Source organism: Petaurus breviceps, unplaced genomic scaffold (genome assembly GCF_028583685.1).
Source record: "Petaurus breviceps papuanus isolate PSGF00001 unplaced genomic scaffold, PetGlider_PUasm1.0 173, whole genome shotgun sequence".
NCBI classification, from domain to species: domain Eukaryota; kingdom Metazoa; phylum Chordata; class Mammalia; order Diprotodontia; family Petauridae; genus Petaurus; species Petaurus breviceps.
Window position 1 is genome coordinate 31,899,253 of NW_027185759.1, and position 20,509 is coordinate 31,919,761.

The following is a 20,509-nucleotide window of genomic DNA, read 5'->3' on the forward strand; positions in this document are numbered from 1 at the left end:
CTCAAGGTTACACAGCCAGTTATTTCTGGGTGTGGTGCTGAGTATCTGAGCCCGGATTTGATCCAGGTCATCCCGACACTGGAGCCTGTGCTCTTACTCGCTGAGCCAGCTGGCTGCCCCTAAGCAAATGGGGTTAAGTAACTTGCTCAAGGTTACACGGCCAGGTGTTTCTGGGTGGGTGCTAAGTGTCTGAGCCCGGGATTCGATCTCCAGGTCTTCTCAACACTGGAGCCGGTGCTCTTACTAGCTGTGCTACCTGGATGCCCCAGCTATATCTATTTCAACCTAGATCTAGACCAATAAAACTGCCACTATTTCATGGAAGAAAAGACTGAGGGTCAGAAAAGAGAGGTTACACAAAGTGGCAGAGTAGGGATTTAACTTTGAGGTTTTCTAAGTCCAAATCTGGGAAACTGGGTGGTGCAGTGGAAAGAGTACCAGGCTTAGAGTCGGGAAGACCTGAGTTCAAATCCAACCTCCGACACTTACTAGCTGTGTGATCCTGGGCAAGTCACTTCACCCTGGTTGCCTCACTTTCCTCATCTGTAAAATGAGCTAGAAAAGGAAATAGCAAACCCCTCCAGCATCTTTGTCAAGAAAACTCCAAACAGAGTCACAAAGAGTCAGACACAACTGAAAATGACTGAAAAAGGACAAAAAAAGTTTCAAGTACACTACAGCACAGCTCTCACAGTAATCTCATCTGTACCCTCAAACTGTTCACTCTCCCAACTTCCCTATTGCCCAGTCATTTACATTCAAAACCTGTCATCTTTGACTCTTTCTACCAACTCATCCCACCATATCCTATCAATTGCCACATGTCCTAACAAGTCTCACTTCCACCTCTAAACTCCATTGTCTTCTTTCTACGATGTCTGTATTGAGATCCAATGACACTGACCTCTAATTTTTCTTGAACAAGAAACTCTATCTCTCACTGATGATTTCTGTTCATTTCTTTTAGATTTTGCAACTTTGGTGAAGTTATTAACTGCTTAAAATAACTTGTGTTGAATGTCTAGGGTTTTCTAGGTAAACCATTCATCTGTAAAAAGAAGTATTTTGTTTTTCTGACTATACTTATGCCTATAATGTCTTTTTTCTTGCCTTATCACTATAACTAGTATTTTTAGAACTGTATTAAATAAGAGTAGTAACAATGTTCTTACTTGTTTTATCCCTGATTGGAAAGGATTCTGGTATTTCACCATTGCAGATAACACTTGCTTTGGGTTTCAGAAAGACATATATTTAGGAAATAATTTTATTACTATGGTTGCTAGCTTTTTTTTTTTAACATAAGAGGGCAAAATCTTATTGTCTACATCTACTGACATAATTAGTTAGCTTTCCTGGTTTCATATAAGTCCCAACTAAAATCTCATTTTCTACAGGAAACTTTTTCCAACACCCCTTAATTCTATTACCTTTATCTTCTATTTATTCTGTATATGGATTATCTGGACATATTTATTTGCTTGTTATTTCCCCCATAAGATTGTGAGTCCCTCAAAGATAAGGGTTATCTATAGCCTCTTTTTGTATTCCTAGCAGTAGCCCAGTGCCTGGAATATAGTAGGTGCTTAACAAATATTTACTGACTGATTAAACATGCAATTTTTATTCTTTTGGGCACTAATATGTGATACTTATAGCTTTCCAAATATTGAAACAGCCCTGCATTTGTGGTATAAATCCAGACTGGTTACAATGCATAGTCTCTCTACTGTGTTGCTATAGCTTTGTTAAGCTTTTATTCAGTGCTTTTGCATTGATAGTCATTAGAGATAGTGTTCTATAGCTTAATTTTCTGTCTTGTTTTACAAAGGATTTAGTAGCATAACAGGTTGCTTTAGATTTAAAATAATTTATATAAAATTAGTTGATTATTCTTTGAATATTTGGTAGAATTCTTTTATAAGTCCATCTGGTCTTGGGATTTTTCTTTGGCGGTTCACTTATAAATTATTCAGTTTTTCTTCCTGATAATGGATCACCTAAATTTTCTTTTTTTCTGATAAGTTAAATATTTGTATTTTTGTAATTATTCATTCATTTCACTTAAGTTATCATTTTATGCTGGCATACAATTGAGAAAAATAATTTCTAATTTCCTTTATTTCCCCTGTATTTATTGTGAGCTCTTTTTTTAAACTTTGATATTGATGATTTGGTTTTCTTCTTTCTTTTTTGTTCAGGTTAGCTCAATGGTTTATTTTATAATAATTATTTTAAAACAATTTTACTTGTCATTTCAAGTTTTTTAATCTTTGTTATTTGTTTACTTTTATTCTCAGTCTTACTTATTTCTTCTTTGTTTTTCAGACTGTTTTTGCACTTAGCTGTCTTCAGGTTGATTTTCAAAAGGCCGTTCTAGTTCCTTTCATTTCTCTGCCTCTCTTAGCTTCTGGCCTGGTCAATGGAGCATTCCTCCTCCTCACCTTGGCCACTTCTGCATGTACCTGTGCTCATGTTGTTTTCCTTAGGTAAAATCCTCAACCCGTCACTGATTTCTTTCTGGCTATCTTCAAGAAACTTAGTAGCATATGTTTTCAGACTTCTTTGTCATTGATCTTTCCGTGGATCTTTTCAAATATTTGCTAGATCTATACGGGGAAGCTTGAATTCTACGTATTTAACTCAACTGGGAAGCTCATACTTTTTCTTAAGATATCCTTCATGCACAGTCTCTGATGATCCTTGTTTGGCCTTCAAGACTTAGCTCAGAGGTCACCTCTTCCATGAAGTCTTCCATGATTTTCTCCCCACTTCTCCTAATTTAAATAGGCCTTTTCTTCCTGAAGATTCCTTCTAGAATTTGTCTGCTGGATTTTTTCCCATTCTACCTCATAACCTACTTAAATATGTATATATCTTCCCTTCTTCATTAGATTGTAAACTCTTTGAAGGTGGGATCCACCTCATATCTCTCTTTGTATCTCCACTGCCTAAAGTAGTATCTTATATACATGGAGATTTAATAAATGTTTCCTGGAGGAATAAAGGACTTTATTCAGTCATTCATTTACTAATTCAACAAATATTTATTGAGTGTCAATTATGTACCAGAAGCATGGGTTACACAAAGACAAAAATAAAAGCCAGTGTTCTTGAGGAATTTACACTCCTTTGGATGAATGAATGAATTGAAAGAATGAACATATCTGTGTTGCTACTATCCCAACGAAGTGTGCAAATTTAAGGGGCAAAGTTCTTATATGAAAATTTATTAATCAATGAAAATAACTTCACTCCAAGGACTTGGCAGGGCTTAGAGTTTATAGCAGGTAATATTTATCTACTGTTTCCTCAAAGATAAAATCTGAGCTATAAAGAAACTCATGAGAACTGGGAGCCAGAGAAGTGGAGAGAACCATTTTCCTAATGATTAATGACTCAACAAGGTGTGAGAAACTCCCGGTGGACTTTACCCATGATTCAAGAAGTGGACACACAAGTTCTTACTGAGAGTTCCATGTGATTAGGGATGATGTTATTAATTAAACCTCAAATTCTTATAAGGAGTCTCTTAGCAACCCATTATGACCCAGTCCTGGGCACCTCAGGGGGGAATCCATAAGATGACCTCTAATGCCACCTGGCGGGGGATTTGGAAGTTTCCCATCTCAAGGGGTCAGGAAAACTTTTCCTTTGTGGCATAGGAGATAGGAATGACAATGAGCATAGTAGACCTAGGTTATAACAAGGAATGTTAAGTCTGCCTATTACAAGCTGTCCCTTAGGTAAGTAGCACAAAGAATTCTCTCATTGGAGGGGTGGGGGATTGAAGAAACCCCAAGGTGGGGGAGTAAACCTCTTTGGGAAAGTTGGTGTTTGGGCATAGGTACAATTTACTCCAACCTATTTTACCAATTTTTTCTTGCTAATGAGGTGTGAACCTCTGTTGTTTCTATGCTGCTGAAAGCTTTCAAGTTTTGTCAGGGTCCTCAAAATGAGGTGCCCTGGGGCACAGTTCTGCCCTAGATAGGGTTTTCTAAGACTGACTTAAAAAAATTCTCGAGTCAAATGTCTGGAGACACTTAAGAGACCTCACTCACTCCCCTTTTTACTCAGGTTAAAGTGACTTTTCCCACAACCTGGTTATTTCTCTTTCTCCAGGATTCCCATATATTTTGGACATTTCCACTTAAATTTTTAAGATATTTTAAGATTGATATTTGTATTACTTAGGAAGAAAACAAAACAAAAACCCACGGGTGTTCCTGTACCACTGGGATGAATCAGCAAATGTTGAACATATCTCTATTAGAGTGACCTTTCAAGACACGGGTAAATCTATCTTCCCTTTGGCTTGGAAGCTACTGGAAGGATCTCCAGAGGTACCAGCAAACCTAGAGGCTTAAGAAAATATCTGGACAAGGAACTGCTATATCACCTGGTTCCAACCTTGCGTCCAAGGAAGATAACAGGAGAGTCAAAACTCCCCTGTTCTCTTGACCGCTGGATGATTCCATTTCAGTTCTCAAGGTATTTTTCCTATCTTCTAAAATTTTTAAGAGCACTTTGTCTAGGCCTCTTGTTTCAATTAACAAGCAGTTATCAAATTCCTACTAGTGCTAGGCACTGGACACGAGGTATAGTACCACAGTTAAAAAACTGAACAGTCTTTGCCCTCAAGGAGCTTATATTCTATTGGGAGAAACACACACACATATGTATATACCAAAACTATAAACACATACACATATATATCAAATCTATAAACATGCACACATATATACCAAATCTATAAAAAGTTAATACAAAGTTATTTCAGGGAAATGGCACTAGTTTCCAGGATTAGACCTTTTTTTGTTTTGTAATTATCTGTATACATTGTCTATCCCAACCTCTATCCCACAATAGCATGTAAACCCCTTGAGGGCAGGACATATGCCAGATTAAATCCCTAGGCACAAGTACAATGCTTTACCCATAATAGACACCTAATAAAACCATTCATTTGACAAATTTTCCAGGTCCTATAGCTGCTGATGTCTTCCCCATAATTTCTACCTTATTTCTAAGCTATATTTCTTTTGTATACACTGATTAACACATACGTTATCTTTCTCTTCAGAATGTGAGCTCCTTGAGGGTAGGGACTACCTTTTTTCTTTTTATCCCCAGCATTAAAGTAAAATAATCTTCCCATATGTTATTTCATTTGACCCTCACAATAATTCTGGGAATCAGGTCCTATTACTATTCCTGTTTTATAAATGAGGAATAAGAACACTGAGATAGGTTAAGCAACTTGCTTGAGTCATATAGCTAGGAAACGCCTGAGGCAGGCAGGATCTGAACTCAGCTCTTCCTGACTCCAAGCCTATCATCCTGGTTGGCACATAGTAAACGGGTAATAAATGCTTGTTGACTGATCGACTGATTTGACTGAAAGGTACTATCAGTAAGGTAGCTAGGTGATGTAATGAATAGAGTACTGTACTAGGAGCTGGGAAGTCCTGAGTTCAAAATACGCCTCAGTAACTTAGTAACAACAATGATGAGTCATGTCAACAGGCACTGACTGAGTGTCAGGCACTGTGTGACCCTGAACAAGTTCCTTAACTCTTCAATCTTGGTTTCCTCATCTGTAAAGTGGCAATAATAATAGCCCTTACCTTTAAGGGGTGTTGTGAGGATCAAATGAGTTAATAATTGTAAGACTACACAGGAGGCAATGAATAGATGTTGCTTTCCTTCCTTAAGGTGCTATGTAAAAGCTAGCTGTTACTACTGTTTTGTTATCAGAATTTATTCCTATCATCATTACTAGAGATGAGAAGATGGCGCCCAGAAGTTCTTTACTTTACCCTCATGAAGCTTACATTAGCCCAGGAGACCATGGCACATACAAGGTGAGTACAATACCAGCCAGCTGGGATGGGATCAGACACAGTGCCCTCGGGAAACAGAAAGGACAGAGAATGTTTCCAGCTGGGGGTGAGGGAGGCAGAGGGAAGCCTGAGGCAGTTTTCCCCAAGGAGACAGCACCTAAACTAAGCCCTGAAGGATGGATAGAAGTCAGAGAAGGGAATAGAACACATCACAGGCCTGGGAGATGGTGTGTGCCAACAGCAAGAGATGGCAGGCTGAAGCAGGGGCAGGCATTATGTCAGTTTGCCTGGAATTTCAAATTCGTGGAAGGAAACCATGTGAAATGGGGATAAAGAGACAGGTGGGAGCCAGGGGAAGGAAGGTCTTAAATCTTAAATGGAGAAATATGTATTTTATCATATACTATCTATCCCAAAGGACCTCTAAGATGCTCTAAGTGGATCCTAAGAGGAAGCCATATCAAGGCACATTCCAGACTATAATGGACTTTCCCAAGGTAGAAATCCCAGAGAACAGATTTTAGGTAAGCCACTCCCACAAGCTGTTCCCACACAGGCTTTTTGCAAAGAAGAAAATTAATGTCAAATAAAAATTAATACTAGAAACCACTCAATTGCTAACATATGGACAAATGGCCATTCTATTTTCATCACTCACAGCTTCAAGGATGGGCCTCCCTTTAAGTGGGAATCTATTCCCTCATTTGAAGATGCTGAATAAAAGGCACACTACCCAATTAAGAAAGAAGCCATGTCGACTCATTAGAATGTGGCTTCCAATACATCACCCTGACACCCAGAGCACTCAGGAATTTGCAAGGTTCTATGGTCAAAAAGCATATAATTGAACTAGCTCTTGAAGAGGTCTCTACGCCAAACGTTGCATCCCAACAGTCTCCAAGAACACAGCTTCTTAGCCAAATAATAGCTAGCCAGAGAAATAAAGACACTGAATCACCTGACTCCTTCCTAGAAGGAGCAGAATCTGAAGGGTCAAACAATATGTAACCCTAAACAGACCTTCTAAGAGTGAGCTGTTGGACCTGATTGAAATTTAACTGGAAAGAAATCAGCATGTTATAATGATGATGATGATGATGATGATGATGATGATAGATAGATAGATAGATAGATAGACACAGACAGACAGACAGATAGATATAGATAGATAGACAGACAGACAGATAGTTAGATAGATAGATAGACAGACAAATAGATAGATAGCCATTGTATTGTGTTTGAAGGTTTGCAAAATGCTTTACCTATACGATCTCATTTGATCTCACAATAACTCTGGGAGGTAGGTACTATTATCATTCCATTTTATAGATGAGGCAACCAAGGTTGAAAAAGGTTACTTACCCCTGGATCATACAGCTAGTAAGAGCATGAGGTATCATCCTGACTTCAAATCAAGAACTCAGTTCTCCCTTAAATTTCAAGTGAAGATATTTCTTCTATATTAAAATCTGAGCAATTATTACTCGACTAATTGTGGAGATGTCTCCTAGCATTAACGTTTTCTTGTTTTGGTCCAGACTTGTGATCTGATTGTTATGGAGAACTCCTAGTCTGGAAACTTCCTTTTCCAGAGCATACTGACAATGGTGTTTTTATTTTTCCACATAAAATCTTAAGCAAACTGCCCAGGGTTCACCTGGAGAGTTCACGCCTTGGTCATGGGGGTCAAGTGTATATATAATAGGCTGGCCTTGAAAGCAGGTGTTCCTTACCCCAAGATCTTTTCTCTATTCACTATACCACACTATCTCTCTTAGGCATAAAGTATTCTTATATAAAGCACACTGATTGCTTGTGTCCTTGCTCAAAGCAATTTCAAACATTTTTTTTTGGTAAAAAAAATAAGCCTATTACCATGAATACTGCTAATCTTCTAAGGGCTGGTCTTAGAATAAGTGGTAGTGAGTGGTGCTGCAAATCTGAAGCCCAACTTCTAAGTCAACCAGGGTCAAATGAAAATACTCGGCTCTGGCTTTTTCTTGTTTATAGATTAACGTCTTTCTAAGGACTTCCAACCGCCTGATAGACTGCTGGGTTAATCCTCCTAAGCAGCCATGTGAAAAGTTTTCAGGAAAAATGAGGCCTCCCAAAAAGCAGTCTGGCCAGAGTGACTGACTTTGGCCTTTGGACTTTGGATTTCTCAGAATATCCCTTCATCTCCTCTTTCTTTTGCTCCCATTCCTAGCCATCGTTCCTGCTGTTAAGGACCAAAGGATTCAATGGCAGAAGGGACTTCAGGAGTTCTCTTCTCCAATATACACCTAAATGAGAATACCATTTCTGGCATACTGACAGGTATCAGGTACTTAAAGTCCTCCAAGGCAGTCCTGTCACTGGAGTCCTTCCGAGAAAGACTCAGTAACCACACTGGAGACTGTACAGATATTGTGGGACAGGATGACTCCTGAGGTCTCTTCTAGCTGAGAGTGTGGATTCCAAGCTGACCTTTCTACGTTTAATGGACTTATCAAGAAAAGGGTTCTTATAAGAAGATGGAAGTATATCTTGCCTTACACTGGGAAACAGGGAGATTCCATTCATTTTTTACTTTTATGAAGCACTTACTATACACCAAGAATATGAGCAACAGAGTGGAATAGTGAATAGAAAAGTGGGCTTGGCATTGGGAAGATCTGGGTTCTAATCCTCCTCTGACACTTCCTGGGTTAGGATGCTGAACGCTCAGTCCCAGATCAGTCCAGAATATTGTAGACTGCAGAAACACCGCTCCTCTATTGAATGCAAGCTCCTTGAGAGGAGAGACTATTTCATTCTTTGCATTTGCATCCCAAGTGTCCAATTCAGTATCTGGCACATAATTCACACTTCGTAACGTTTACCGAGGGATTGACTCATCCAGCTGCATGAGCAAAGGAAGTTTCCTCATAGAGAATACACTATAAGAATGAACCAAGGGTCTAGACAAAATGTCTGAAAAACAATACACCTAGTTCTGTGCTAGATAGAGAAAGGCAAAAATGAAACACACCCTCATGCAATTTATATTCTGCTAGATAGCCAGTGAAATTCTCCTCGATACCTAATACTCTATTACCCTTTAAGGTTTGTGGAATTTTGTATGTATGTGTATGTGTGTGTACATATGTCCCTTAGCTGACTCTCAAAACAACTCTAGAAGATATATATTATTATTATCCCAATTTTACAGGTAAGGAAACTGAGAGGTTACCTACATCACTTGCCCAAAATCACACAGTCAATAAGTGTCTGAGACACGATTTGAACTCAGGTCTTACAATTTCCATTTCCGACCCTCTCTCCATTGTTGCCTAGAGAATTCTTAAAATCATTTTATGGCAAAAAAAAAATCCTCAAGGTTTTCAACAAAGCCCAAAGCCAAACTGATGCTGCCAAACCTGGTATATTTAAAATGCAATAAATGAAATGCTATCATCTCATGTGCTTTCCCAAAAGAGACTTGCCAGCTTTCCTGGGAACTGTATCTGACCGCCCGGCAAAACTTGAAGGCACAGTTTTCCCCCTCCACCATTTACATAAGCTGTATGGCTTGCAGAGCATTTTACATACATTATATCATTTGATCCTTACAATGACTCTGTTAGTTGGTTGCTATTATTATCCTGATTTTTCCAATGGAAGAACTGAGACTCACAGTTAAAAAAAAATCTGCTCAGTATTTCACAGCTGAAGGGGGGGGGGCAGGGAATGGCATAAGCATTCATATAGCAGCTACTGTGCGATGATATAATAGCTAATATTTATTAAATGCCTACTATGTGAAGGCACTATACTGAGCACTTTATAATTATTGTATTATTTTATCCTCACAACCACCCTGGGAGATAGGTGTTATTATTATCCCCATTTTACAGATGAGGAAACTGAGGCAAATGGGGTTAAGCGAAATGCCCTGGGTCCTACAGCTAGTAGGCCTCTGAAAGTGGTTTTGAACGCAGGTCTTTCTGACTGTAGGACCAGTGCTCTAACCACTGTACCTGGGATCAAAGGATCATAGAATTATGGCCAGAAGGAACCTTAGAATCTACCTAGTGCAATCCACTCATTTCATTAGATGAAGAAACTGAGGTCTAAGGAATAAAGAGGACATGCCCAAAGTCACATAGGAAATGGCAGAGCAAGAATTTGAACCCAGGCCCTCTGACTCCTAACCCTGTTCTTTCTAGGAGACTGAAGCCTGGACCAGCCTAAAGAAGAAAGGTTTAATCACAAGTTTGTCATATAAATCTGATCATTTCAAAGCCCAGTCAGAGATGTAACAAGATTTCAATGGGGATAATAATAGGGAAAGTAATAAGACAAGAATGTGGTCTGTATGGCTCAGTGGGTGCATTATATAACTCTATGCTTGTATTTGAGTGTCTTAGAAGGCCAAGATGTTATGGGCTTTGGGAGCACACATGGGAACTTTCACTGGTTCTCCAAAGGTGAAAAAAGCACGTCATGTTTCCTTTTGGCTTGGGTGACGTGTTTTGATTAGCAACCATAAGGTGGGGAAAGTTCCAATAGCATCAAAATGTCTCTGTGTCTTAAATAGGATGACCAAGTAGGGTTAGACCCTGAGGTTCTGGGAGAACCTGCCAGCCCAGCCCTCCAAGAGACTTTTAGCCAACCAGCTGGAAAATATTGTCAATGTGTTTATCAAACGTGCTGAAGCCACAAAGCTGACAGGGAATGTAAACCTGCTGGAAGACAGAGTCAGAATTCAGAACTATGTTAGGAGGCCCAAACATGGTGATGCTAAAGTGAAGAACAACATGAAATTTAATAGGGAGAAATGTCAAGTCTTATACTAGGGCTCAGCAAATCAGTTTCCTAAGGATGAGGATGAGGAAGTGGGACTGGAGAAAAGTTTATTTGAAAAGATCTGGGGATTTTAGTAGGCAGCAAACTCCACACGAGCCTTAGACACTGGGGACGTAGTCCTCATCCCCCCACCCCTACCCCTTCAACAAGCTTTCAATGGTGATAATAATAGGGAAAGTATTAAGAAAAGGATGTGTTCCGCATGGCTGTGTCTCAGTGGGTGCATTACATTCACTGGAAGGTAACTGGCTGGACAGTTAACGCAGGACCAGCAGCTCTCTGTCCTTCTCTGGCCAACCCAGAACTAAAGCTTATGCATGTTCAGAGGATTCAGGTGTCTTTGATCTCATTAACAAACACAAGTAAAGAACATTTAGTAACAAAACAACATCTGTGGTGCTTAGGGATTATATTTCCTTTCTTTTTTCCTTCCTCAGTGTCCTAGTTTCCTTCAAAACACTACCACATTATTTTTCTTTTTCAATTTTTTGAAAGAAAATTTCCCATTCCATTCAACTCATTACAATTCTTGTTCTTCCAGATAAATAGCTCTTCTCTTGAACGAGTGTTTCCATTTAAAAGCTGGACTTTTATTGCAAAGAAGAAAGAGCCAAGTCAAGTGTCATGTGGTCATAGCCAATAATAATAATAAACATATTCATAGGTGCCAAATTTTTCATGTGAAATAGTGAATTATGATGCTATTTTTTAGTTCATTTGGCCTTTCACAAAACCATGACATTCTCATCCCTCTTCCCACACCAATGTAGGAGACAGATCTCAAATGACCTTTCTCTGGTGAAAAGGGAAGGGTGTGGGCAGAAGTGGGCTTAGAGAGATCCGGTACAACCTCTAGCCAGAGGCTGACTTTTGAACTTCATCTGCCCTAAGGGCTGTGAACTCAGTTATATTTTTTCTTTCAAAATTTTGAAGATGAAAAGTCAGCCTGATTTCCTGGAATTTAGTTTCTCAAGGTGGACATCACAAGCTTCTGCAGGGATGGAATGATTACTTAAAGCAAAGATTAAAGTTGTGCTGTTTCCAAAGAACTATCTGCTGGCACTGTCAGTGATACAGTTTGGTGTGGAAAACTGGGTAGATCTCCTCTGCCTTACAGGTCCTCCATCTCAATTCTTTATCTATGCTCTCAAGATCTACTATGGTGCCTAGCAGAAGTGTACCTCTCTAGATCTTGCAGAGCTCTGGAAAACCCACTCCTTCCCTACTTACAAATTTTCATTGGCTTTCTACTGATCCTAGGATGAAATAAAAAACCTTTAACCTGTCCTTCAAAATCTTCAGTCCTCTGTCTACCAACCTCTTCATCTCTCCAGTTGCATATTACTAATTCTGTACTCAGAGAGCCTGGGTTCGTGTCTTGCCTCTGAGAATTTACTTATCGGTGGGATGTGGGATGAATCACTTAACCTTTCCAAGCTTCAGCAAGGTCTCTTCAATTGTAAAATTAGAGGGTTGGACTAGGTGGATTTGGGAGGGGGGGTGTCCTTCCAGCTCAGCATCTATGGTCCTATAATCTTTTCACCTTCCTTCCTGCAATCACTATTAGTCCAGTTACAATGATTTGCTAATGGTTCCCTGTACATGACATCCCTTCTCTATGCCTTAGCTCAGGGGGTACTCCATGGCTGGACTGCATGCCTTCCTCACCTCCACCTTAGAAAATCTTTATCTTCCTTCAGAACACGAAGACCCTTCCAAATCTCCCAACCACTAGCACTGTATCCCCCTTGAAATTTCTTTGTACATACTTGGTATTTACTCATCTCTGTATATATTTTGTATACTCCTATAAGAACCAATCAATAGGTATTAATAAATGCCTCCTACACATATTGGCAGCTCTGTGGTGTAAGAGCACTGGGCTTGAAATCAGGAAAACTCATCTTTCTGAGTTCAAATTCAGTTTCAGACACTAGCTGTGTGAACCGGGGCAAGTCACTTAGCCCTGTCTGCCTCAGTTTCTCCATCTATAAAATAAGTGGAAGAAGGAAATGGCAAACTGCTCCACTATCTTTGCCAAGAAAACCCTCAATAGGGACACGACTGAACTCAACAACAACAACTATATACACAAACATATTTCTTGAAGACTGGGGTTCATTTGTCTTTCTATGCCCAGAGCTAGCACAATTCCTGGCACATAGTAGGCAATTAGTAAATGTTTCTTGTCACCATGATGGACAGGTAGGTATGGAATGGATCTTGGGGGCTATCTTGTCTAACCTCCTCATCTTCCAACTGAGGCCCAAGGAAGCTGCCTTGCCAAGGTTATACAGGTAGTGTGACAAAAGTAGATTTCAAACTCAGGTCCTTGGACTCTAAGATTCTTTCTACTAACTTAAAATCATCCTTTAGAGTGATTCTTTTTTCATCAATATTTTATTTTTTCCAATTATACATAAAAGCCATTTTTAACATTAAAAAATTTTGAATTCCCAATTTTCCCCTCCCCCTCAACGAGAAGGCAAGTCAATCACATTGACTCAAAAAGGTTTTGTACCTTTTGAGTGATTCTAAGGCTTGATTTACATTAATGAATAATACCAGTGATGATCCTATGAAGTTGGGAAATCAGCCCTTCCAAACCAGACAGGTTGAGCATAGTTAAGCAGCTTAGACAGAATCACAGTGTGTGGAGATGTTTACACAGAATGTTCAGTCCTAAGACATAATCTAGGCCTTTCCCTCCCACTCCTGCCATCTTATAAATGATGAAATTAAAGTCCAGAGAAGTTTAATGACTGAAGAGAAGTTGTAGAGAGAGAGGCTGGTGCTTCGGTTATTGATGTTATTTTGTTTTTCATTATATTTGTGGATTCACAGGGTGAATCCCCTGGTGGGAAAACTCCCTCAACAAATACAGGCTGGCAAATTTGAGGCAGTGTGGTTGGTATGATGGATAGAACGCTGAACTTGGCATAGTCGGGTTCAAAAGATGCTTCCCAGTCTATATCTAGCTTATATACACATAGTACGTGCCAGGCACTGTGCTCATAAACATTTTATAAATATTATAGTAAGAACTTATAATGTTCATTAATTGACAGATTAAGATTAATAAAAGCACCTACCTTCTAACTTTATTTACACACATACATCCTTAGGTCTAGAGATACACACCTAAGTACACACACATAGAGAGCACTTTGCCAACTCTGAAGAGTTACATCAATGCTAGCTATCATTATTTTTGTTGGAATTATAGGCATTGAAAACATACTGACTGCACAAATGTTCTCCAAGTCAATGACTAGAGGATGTTACCTGGGAAAAGTCAGTCCAGGGCCATTACCATGGCCTGCAGATATGTGGTATTGAGTTTATTTGTAAGGATCACATAGGGTCAAACCCTTCAGGTATCTGAATGAGTATGGGAGAAGCAGACTCACCATTTCTTAGACTTCAGCCGAGGGGCGGGGTTCCGAGGAATAAGGAACAGAGCTCTCATGGGATGCATGTCACAAAGAGCTGAAAGAGACAACGAAAGGTATCAGTCACCTGGGAGGCAGAAGATTGGCTTGACTATTCCATGGTTAGATATGCAAGAAGAGGCCCTTAGAACTGGTGGCAGATGACAAATACATTTCCTCTGTGGCTACCAATGGGATAAGGCTCTTTCTCAGGCACTGAGTAGCTGTGTATCCCTGGGCAACTTGCCAAATCTGTCTTCCTCAGTTTCCTCAACTATAAAATGAGGATAACAATTGCACCTACTCTCCAGAGTTGTTGGGTTAATATTTATAAAGTTCTTAGCACAGTGCCTGGAACATAGTAGACACATGATGAATGTGTCTTTCCTTTCTTCCCAAATGATGTGATTGGCCAAAGATGACCAGATGACCCAGGGTGGAAAGCATAAGTGAGCTCCCATTCAGGAAGAATTAAAAACAATAACCAACATTTATATGAATCTTTTACATTTTCAAAGCCTTTCATGTGCCTTATTTCATCCGAGCCTCAAACAAAATGAAATAGATAATAGAGGCATTATTAGCCATACTTTACAAAGGAAAGAAACTGAGGGTCATGGAGGTTGACTTGCCCAGGGTCATGGAGCTAGGAAATGTAGGGGATGGGAGTTGAGCCCTGGAAGTTTCTGACTGTAAGTACAATCCTAATATTCAATCTGTGACATGGTAAAAGTTGAAAATAAGAGTCTGCATTAAATGCAAAGAGGTTTTGAATAGGTAACATTTAAAAATTACCCTCCCATCTGGATATTTACTGCTTGTCATTTTCATTAAAACTCCCATTTAAAGAAGCCAAGTTCTGCCTGGCTGCTGTCTTTTAGGAGAGGCCACTGAGCCATCAGTCTAAGCTGAGGCCAAGCTGAGAGATACAGCGGAGATGGGGGCTCAATTGGTCACTGCATAAAAACCTGACTCTTGTTAGCAAATGCGGCAGACTCTCAGCATTTGTGTGGGGGCGCTGTTTCACACTTATGGAATATCAGTAGGGTCCAAGTGACCCCCACATCCCTCCTTCCCACAACGACAGGGCCATGTGCCATTTCGGATTTACTTATCTGTGTATGTGCTATGACCCCCAATAGAATATAAGCTTCCCGAGGGTAGGATGTAGTTTTTATTTTCTCTTTGTTTCCCTAAAACCTGGCACACAGCAAATGCTTAATATATCTTGAGTTGAATTAATTCAGAATGACTGTGATTTGAATTCCAATATGTAACCCTAGCACTATGACCTCTAGGTAAGTCATATAAAACTCGCTAAGCCTTTGTTTTCTCATCTGTTCTCTTCAAGAATGGACAACAACTAAAATGGAAAATAAAATACGTGTAGACTTTTACTCACGAGGTGCTGGTGGTTTTTCAGCCCAGACTTCTGACTTTGTTCATATGGGAACTCTACCAGTTGAAGATGGGAACATACCCTACAGTTTATAGTCTTAGAAAGTTGCTTGGGAAAATGGAGATCAAGTGACTTACTCAGAGCCACAAAGCCAAGGTAGGACTTGAATACAGGTCTTCCTGATGTCAAACCTTGCTGTCTATATATCATACTATCCCTATCCCTATACATATACACACGTATATATATATATATATATGCATATACATATACACACACTACTTATGCTATATAATTATATATACTATATAATACTACTTCTTATAACATCTCAAATGAAATAATTTATATAAAGAGCTCTACAAATTTTAAAGCACCATAAAAATATCCCCTATTAATATTATCATCATGCTGTCCTTGCTTAAATTCAAAGCCGTTTTTTCATTTATTAATCCAATCTCAATTACTTAATCCATATTTCCATTTAGTAATCCAATCTCAAGAAAAATGACAATTCATAGAGAACATTTGGACTTATGGGCCTTCCATATAGCAGGAGATAAACACGTGCTTGGCTTGTTGGATCAAAGTGTTGTTGGACTGTCCCACCTTGGAAGCCTCTTTGTGAGGACAGGAAGATCAGTGGGATGTGGGCTGCAATTTTGGGATTCTGAGGCTTTTCCAAATACTCAGCCATCTACATGGACTTTGGTGGGATGAGGGGGTGGGGCAAAGCATTAGAATGAAGATGGTGGAATGCTGCTTTTTGGGGTAGTTAGAGCCATGGCAGGCAAGGTCTAAATGGTCATTCTAAAAACTTCATGACTTGAACTTAAGGTTCAGCTGGGAACCAGGAAGCCCCCCAAAACATGGCAAATTAAGGCTGATAGCTGAAGAGCCAAGCTGGAGAAATAGCTTAATTCTTAAATATGAAACTATAGTTTCCAGCGAAATTCATTTTTACTCAAGTTAGTTACCTCATCCTTCCAAACTCATATAGTATCATAGGATCATAGCAATTTTGAGATGGAAAGGATATTAGAAAACATTTAATACATTTTATATAAGAGGAAATAGACTCAAACAGGGGATGTCTGTTAAATAGGTAGAAAGTGACAGTGGTGAGATCTGAACCTAGGCCCTTTGCCTTCCACTGGTGACATGGTCCCATGGTCACTGCTTTTCCGATGTCTGTCTTCCTAAACAATCATCTAGTAATTGAAAAGAGACTGGATGATCCCCTGTGACGTACCAGGACCTTTTGGATGCAGGTTGAATTACAGTGGAATGACCCCTGAGGTTCCTTCGAGTCCTAAAATTCTGTGATTTTTCAAAATTTTCTTTTTTATATCTCAAGATGGTGCATATTTTTTCTTAGAAGTGACAAGATTCTATGGGCAAAAGTTTTCCTTTAGTCCAATGTAACTTCTTATCAAGAATGATGCTGACTTGGATGATAGCTGCATAGTGTAGGATTTTGCAGTTTATAGATGCCTTTGGCATTATTTGGCTAGGTGGCACAGTGGATAGAGTGATTCATCTTCCTGAATTCAAGTCTGGCTTCTGAAACTAGCTATGCAACCCTGGGCAAGTCACTGAACCCTGTTTGCCTCAGTTTCCTCGTATGTAAAATGAGCTGGAGAAGGAATGACAAACCAGTATCTTGGCCAAGAAAATGCCAGGTCACAAAGAGTTGAATATGACTGAAATGACTGAACAAAACAATTGGCATCATAGGCCCTATAAATATTATATCAGCTGTGAAGTACCCATATTAATTATAGATAGGCCAATAATATATGAACCAGGCATTTCTAAGTAATAGGCAGTGACTGGCAGAGTCAACTCTGCAGCCCATTAGGTCTATCAACTCTACATGAAGTAATGAGGAGACAGCAGTGGTTTTGGAGGAAAAACCAAAAACAGAATGACTAATAAATAGTCTGATGTGAGAGACAGCCATTTACCTCCATTTGTTTTAAGGGAGGGAAAAGAGAATTAGCTACAGTTTGTAGTACAGACATAAGAGGTCCTGATGAAGGAAAAGTCTCATACCAGCCATGAAACTGTCCACCTTGACTCTAATACAAGTGGGAAATCTCAAAATCAATATCTAATATGGACGGAAAAAATGAGGTTTGAGTATGTCAACAAGACCTGTCTTCAGGTCGACCTTTTACATTGGCTTGAGTTGTAAGTTAGAATCTTTGTTATTTGATCCACGTAGTGTGTTTAAAAATACTTCTCCTATTGGAGAGAAGGTAGCTTAAGAATCATCCACAAGTTAAATTTCTACAGACAACAACTGGTGCCCTGGAATTTTATTTTCCTTTGTTCTCTTTCTTTTCCCATATTTTTCTGTCTCAGTCTCTGCCACCATCTCTCTGGCTTGATAAGATTCTGTCACCATTTTGGGGTTTCCATTGATCTCTGTTTTCCCATCAGTCTCTGTCTCTCTTTGCCTTTGCCAGTCTGTGTACTTCTGTCTCCATCTCTCTGCTTCCCAAAGGCCTTGTCTGTGTCTTCATCTCTGTCTCCATCAGTCGGTCCTGTACTTTGTTGCCATCAATTTCTATCTTTTTCCTGTGTCTTCATCACTCCACATGTGTCACAATCACTCTCCTCATTGTAGGTCTCTCTGTCTCCATCAGATTCTATCTCCCTCTCTTTGTGTCTCCATTAGTCTATGTCTCCCTCACTCTCCATCATTATCTCTATCAGTCTCTCTGTCTCTGTCTCTCCTCTTTCCCTGTTTCTGTCTCCTCCACCAATCTCTCTGTACCTCTGTGTCTCCATCACTGTGCCTATCTGTCACTCTCTCAGCACCTCTCACTGTCCCTATGTCTCTCTCCATCTCTCTTTTGGCCTCCATTGGTTTCTGTCTGCCTCTCTGTCGCCATCAGCCCCTGTGGTGTTTCCATCATTGACTCCATCAGTGTCTGTGTCTCCATGGCTTGTCTAGTCTGTGACTCATCACTGTCTCCATTACTCTGTCCAGTGTCTGTCTGTGATTCTAACACTGTCTCTGTAAATCTTTCCATCCCTATTTTTGCCTCATTCTCTGCACCACCTGTGTCTATTGGTGTTTCCATCACTGTCTCCATCAGTCTCTGTCTCTGCTTCTCTCTGCTGAAGAATGCAATCTTCATCCCAGCCAGCAATAAACAAGCTTCTGCTGGATGTAACCTCAATTTTGCAAGCCCAACATGCCAGCTTGATGTCATACACAGTTCATTGTACCAGAAGAAATGCCCATTGCAACTCTTGGCAGCTATCCACCATTAGCTTAGTGACAGATGCTCCCCTTTCCCCTCTGTCCCCCGCCCTGCCCAGCTGAGACTTTCTTACTTACGGGGGGCACCTTCTGCCATTTCAATGGCTGTGATTCCCAAAGACCACAAGTCACTCTGTAAGAGAGGGAAGAAACAAACAAGGGCATAAATTAATCCAATCAGGAGTTCTGTTAACCCTGGTCACTGTTTCAGAGCATGGCTTCCAGGGACATTTAAGGGTTTTCAGTTTTCTTATCAAAACCAATTTCCCTTTTTTCTTCAACTGATGTTCTCCCGACTTGGGGAAGCCCAGGGTGAGGATCCTAGAAAAGGACACAGAGTCACATCAAGGATTCTCCTTGCAGATATGATGACACAGTAGAGCCTGGCTTCAAATTTTAACCCTGTTCCTTACTACCTGTATGGCCCTGGTCAAGACCTGGGCCCAGTCCCTAATCTGTAAAATGAGGGAGTCAAACTGGATTGTGTTGGAGGTCCCTGCCAGAACCAACAAAGAGGCAACTCAATTCCCCAAACTTTTAGGACAAGCCTACTGGGCTGAATACGCAAAGATGAAAAAAAGAAAGAAAGAAAGAATGAAAGAAAGAATCAGCTTCTGCCCTCAAGGGGTGGCCATCCCTCTAGGCCTTCGTCATCTGTTGTTAGAACAAATCCATATTAGGCATGAGACCAAAAAAGATTCAAGGGTGTTAAGGACTCGGTAGACTAAGGAATACACCTTGTAAATAGATGGATTTCTGCCTTCCCTTTGGAAGGCAGATGAGATGGTGATTACCAAAACACATTTATTTAAAAGTTTTGCTAAATTAATAGCAGAATTTTGTTATTACCTACTTTTCCAAGGAGGCCTAGTGGCTCCCCATTGTCTCTAGGAACTAATATAGAGTCATCTAAAAGGCTCAATGAAGTTTTAAACTCCAATCATTTAAAATTACACTAAGACTTTTGAGACACCCTATCCAAACCCCTCAGCCTGACATTAAAAAGCCTTTCAAAATCTGACCCCAGGATACCTTTCTAGTCTAGCTGCCCATTACTCCTTTCCACAAACTCCACATTCAAGACAAATTGACCTTCTTGCCATTCCTCATATATTTCTGCCTCTGCCCTGCATTCCTGGAATGCTCTCCCTCCTTATCCTTGGAGAATCCCTCCTTCCCTTCCATGCTCAGTCTAGGAGCCACCACCCCTTGCAGGAGCCTTTTCTGGATTCTTCCTTCCCTGATGTTACTGGTGTTTCTTTTATATAGATTGCTCCTTTATTCTCTGTCTACCTTGTTTTTATCTTTGTATTTCAAACATGAAGAAATGACTCTTCTAATTCCAGCATATACCTGGATGAGCTTAATGGCTATTGAACTGAACTAGAAACATCAAGTTATAGATGTATTCACACACACAGAGCATCTTTGTGAAATTACTGGGGTTTTATTGGAGGGAGGGCCAGTAAAAAGCAATGAGCATCCTTAATTCCTTTCAAAGCTCAACTCACTGGTACCTTCCATCTAATGCCTTTCCTGATCCCTCCAGAAGCTAGCCCCATCCCCATGGATTATCTTGTATCTATGTATTTATTCTGCATATACTTTATATTTTCTATTTCCCCTAATAGAATGACTCCTTGAGGGAAGGCATTGTTTTTTTTTTTTGGTTGGGGAGGTGGCATGTGTATCCCCAGCACAAAGTCCAGTCCAAACTGGCATATAGCCAGTGTTT

General features: G+C 39.9%; 1 protein-coding gene across 5 annotated transcripts in view; it reads right to left on the reverse strand.

Annotated features, from left to right (window-relative positions):
- The window catches only part of TNIK (TRAF2 and NCK interacting kinase), a 433,646-nt gene that overhangs the window by 144,463 nt on the left and 268,674 nt on the right, over positions 1 to 20,509 (reverse strand). For all 5 annotated transcript variants that reach the window (XM_069083584.1, XM_069083583.1, XM_069083581.1 and 2 more), the window contains exons 8-9: positions 18,853 to 18,907; positions 14,081 to 14,159 (exon numbers count right to left, since the gene is read on the reverse strand). In XM_069083584.1, coding sequence (XP_068939685.1) covers positions 14,081 to 14,159; positions 18,853 to 18,907 — 134 coding nt within the window. The remainder of the gene's footprint in view (positions 1 to 14,080; positions 14,160 to 18,852; positions 18,908 to 20,509) is intronic.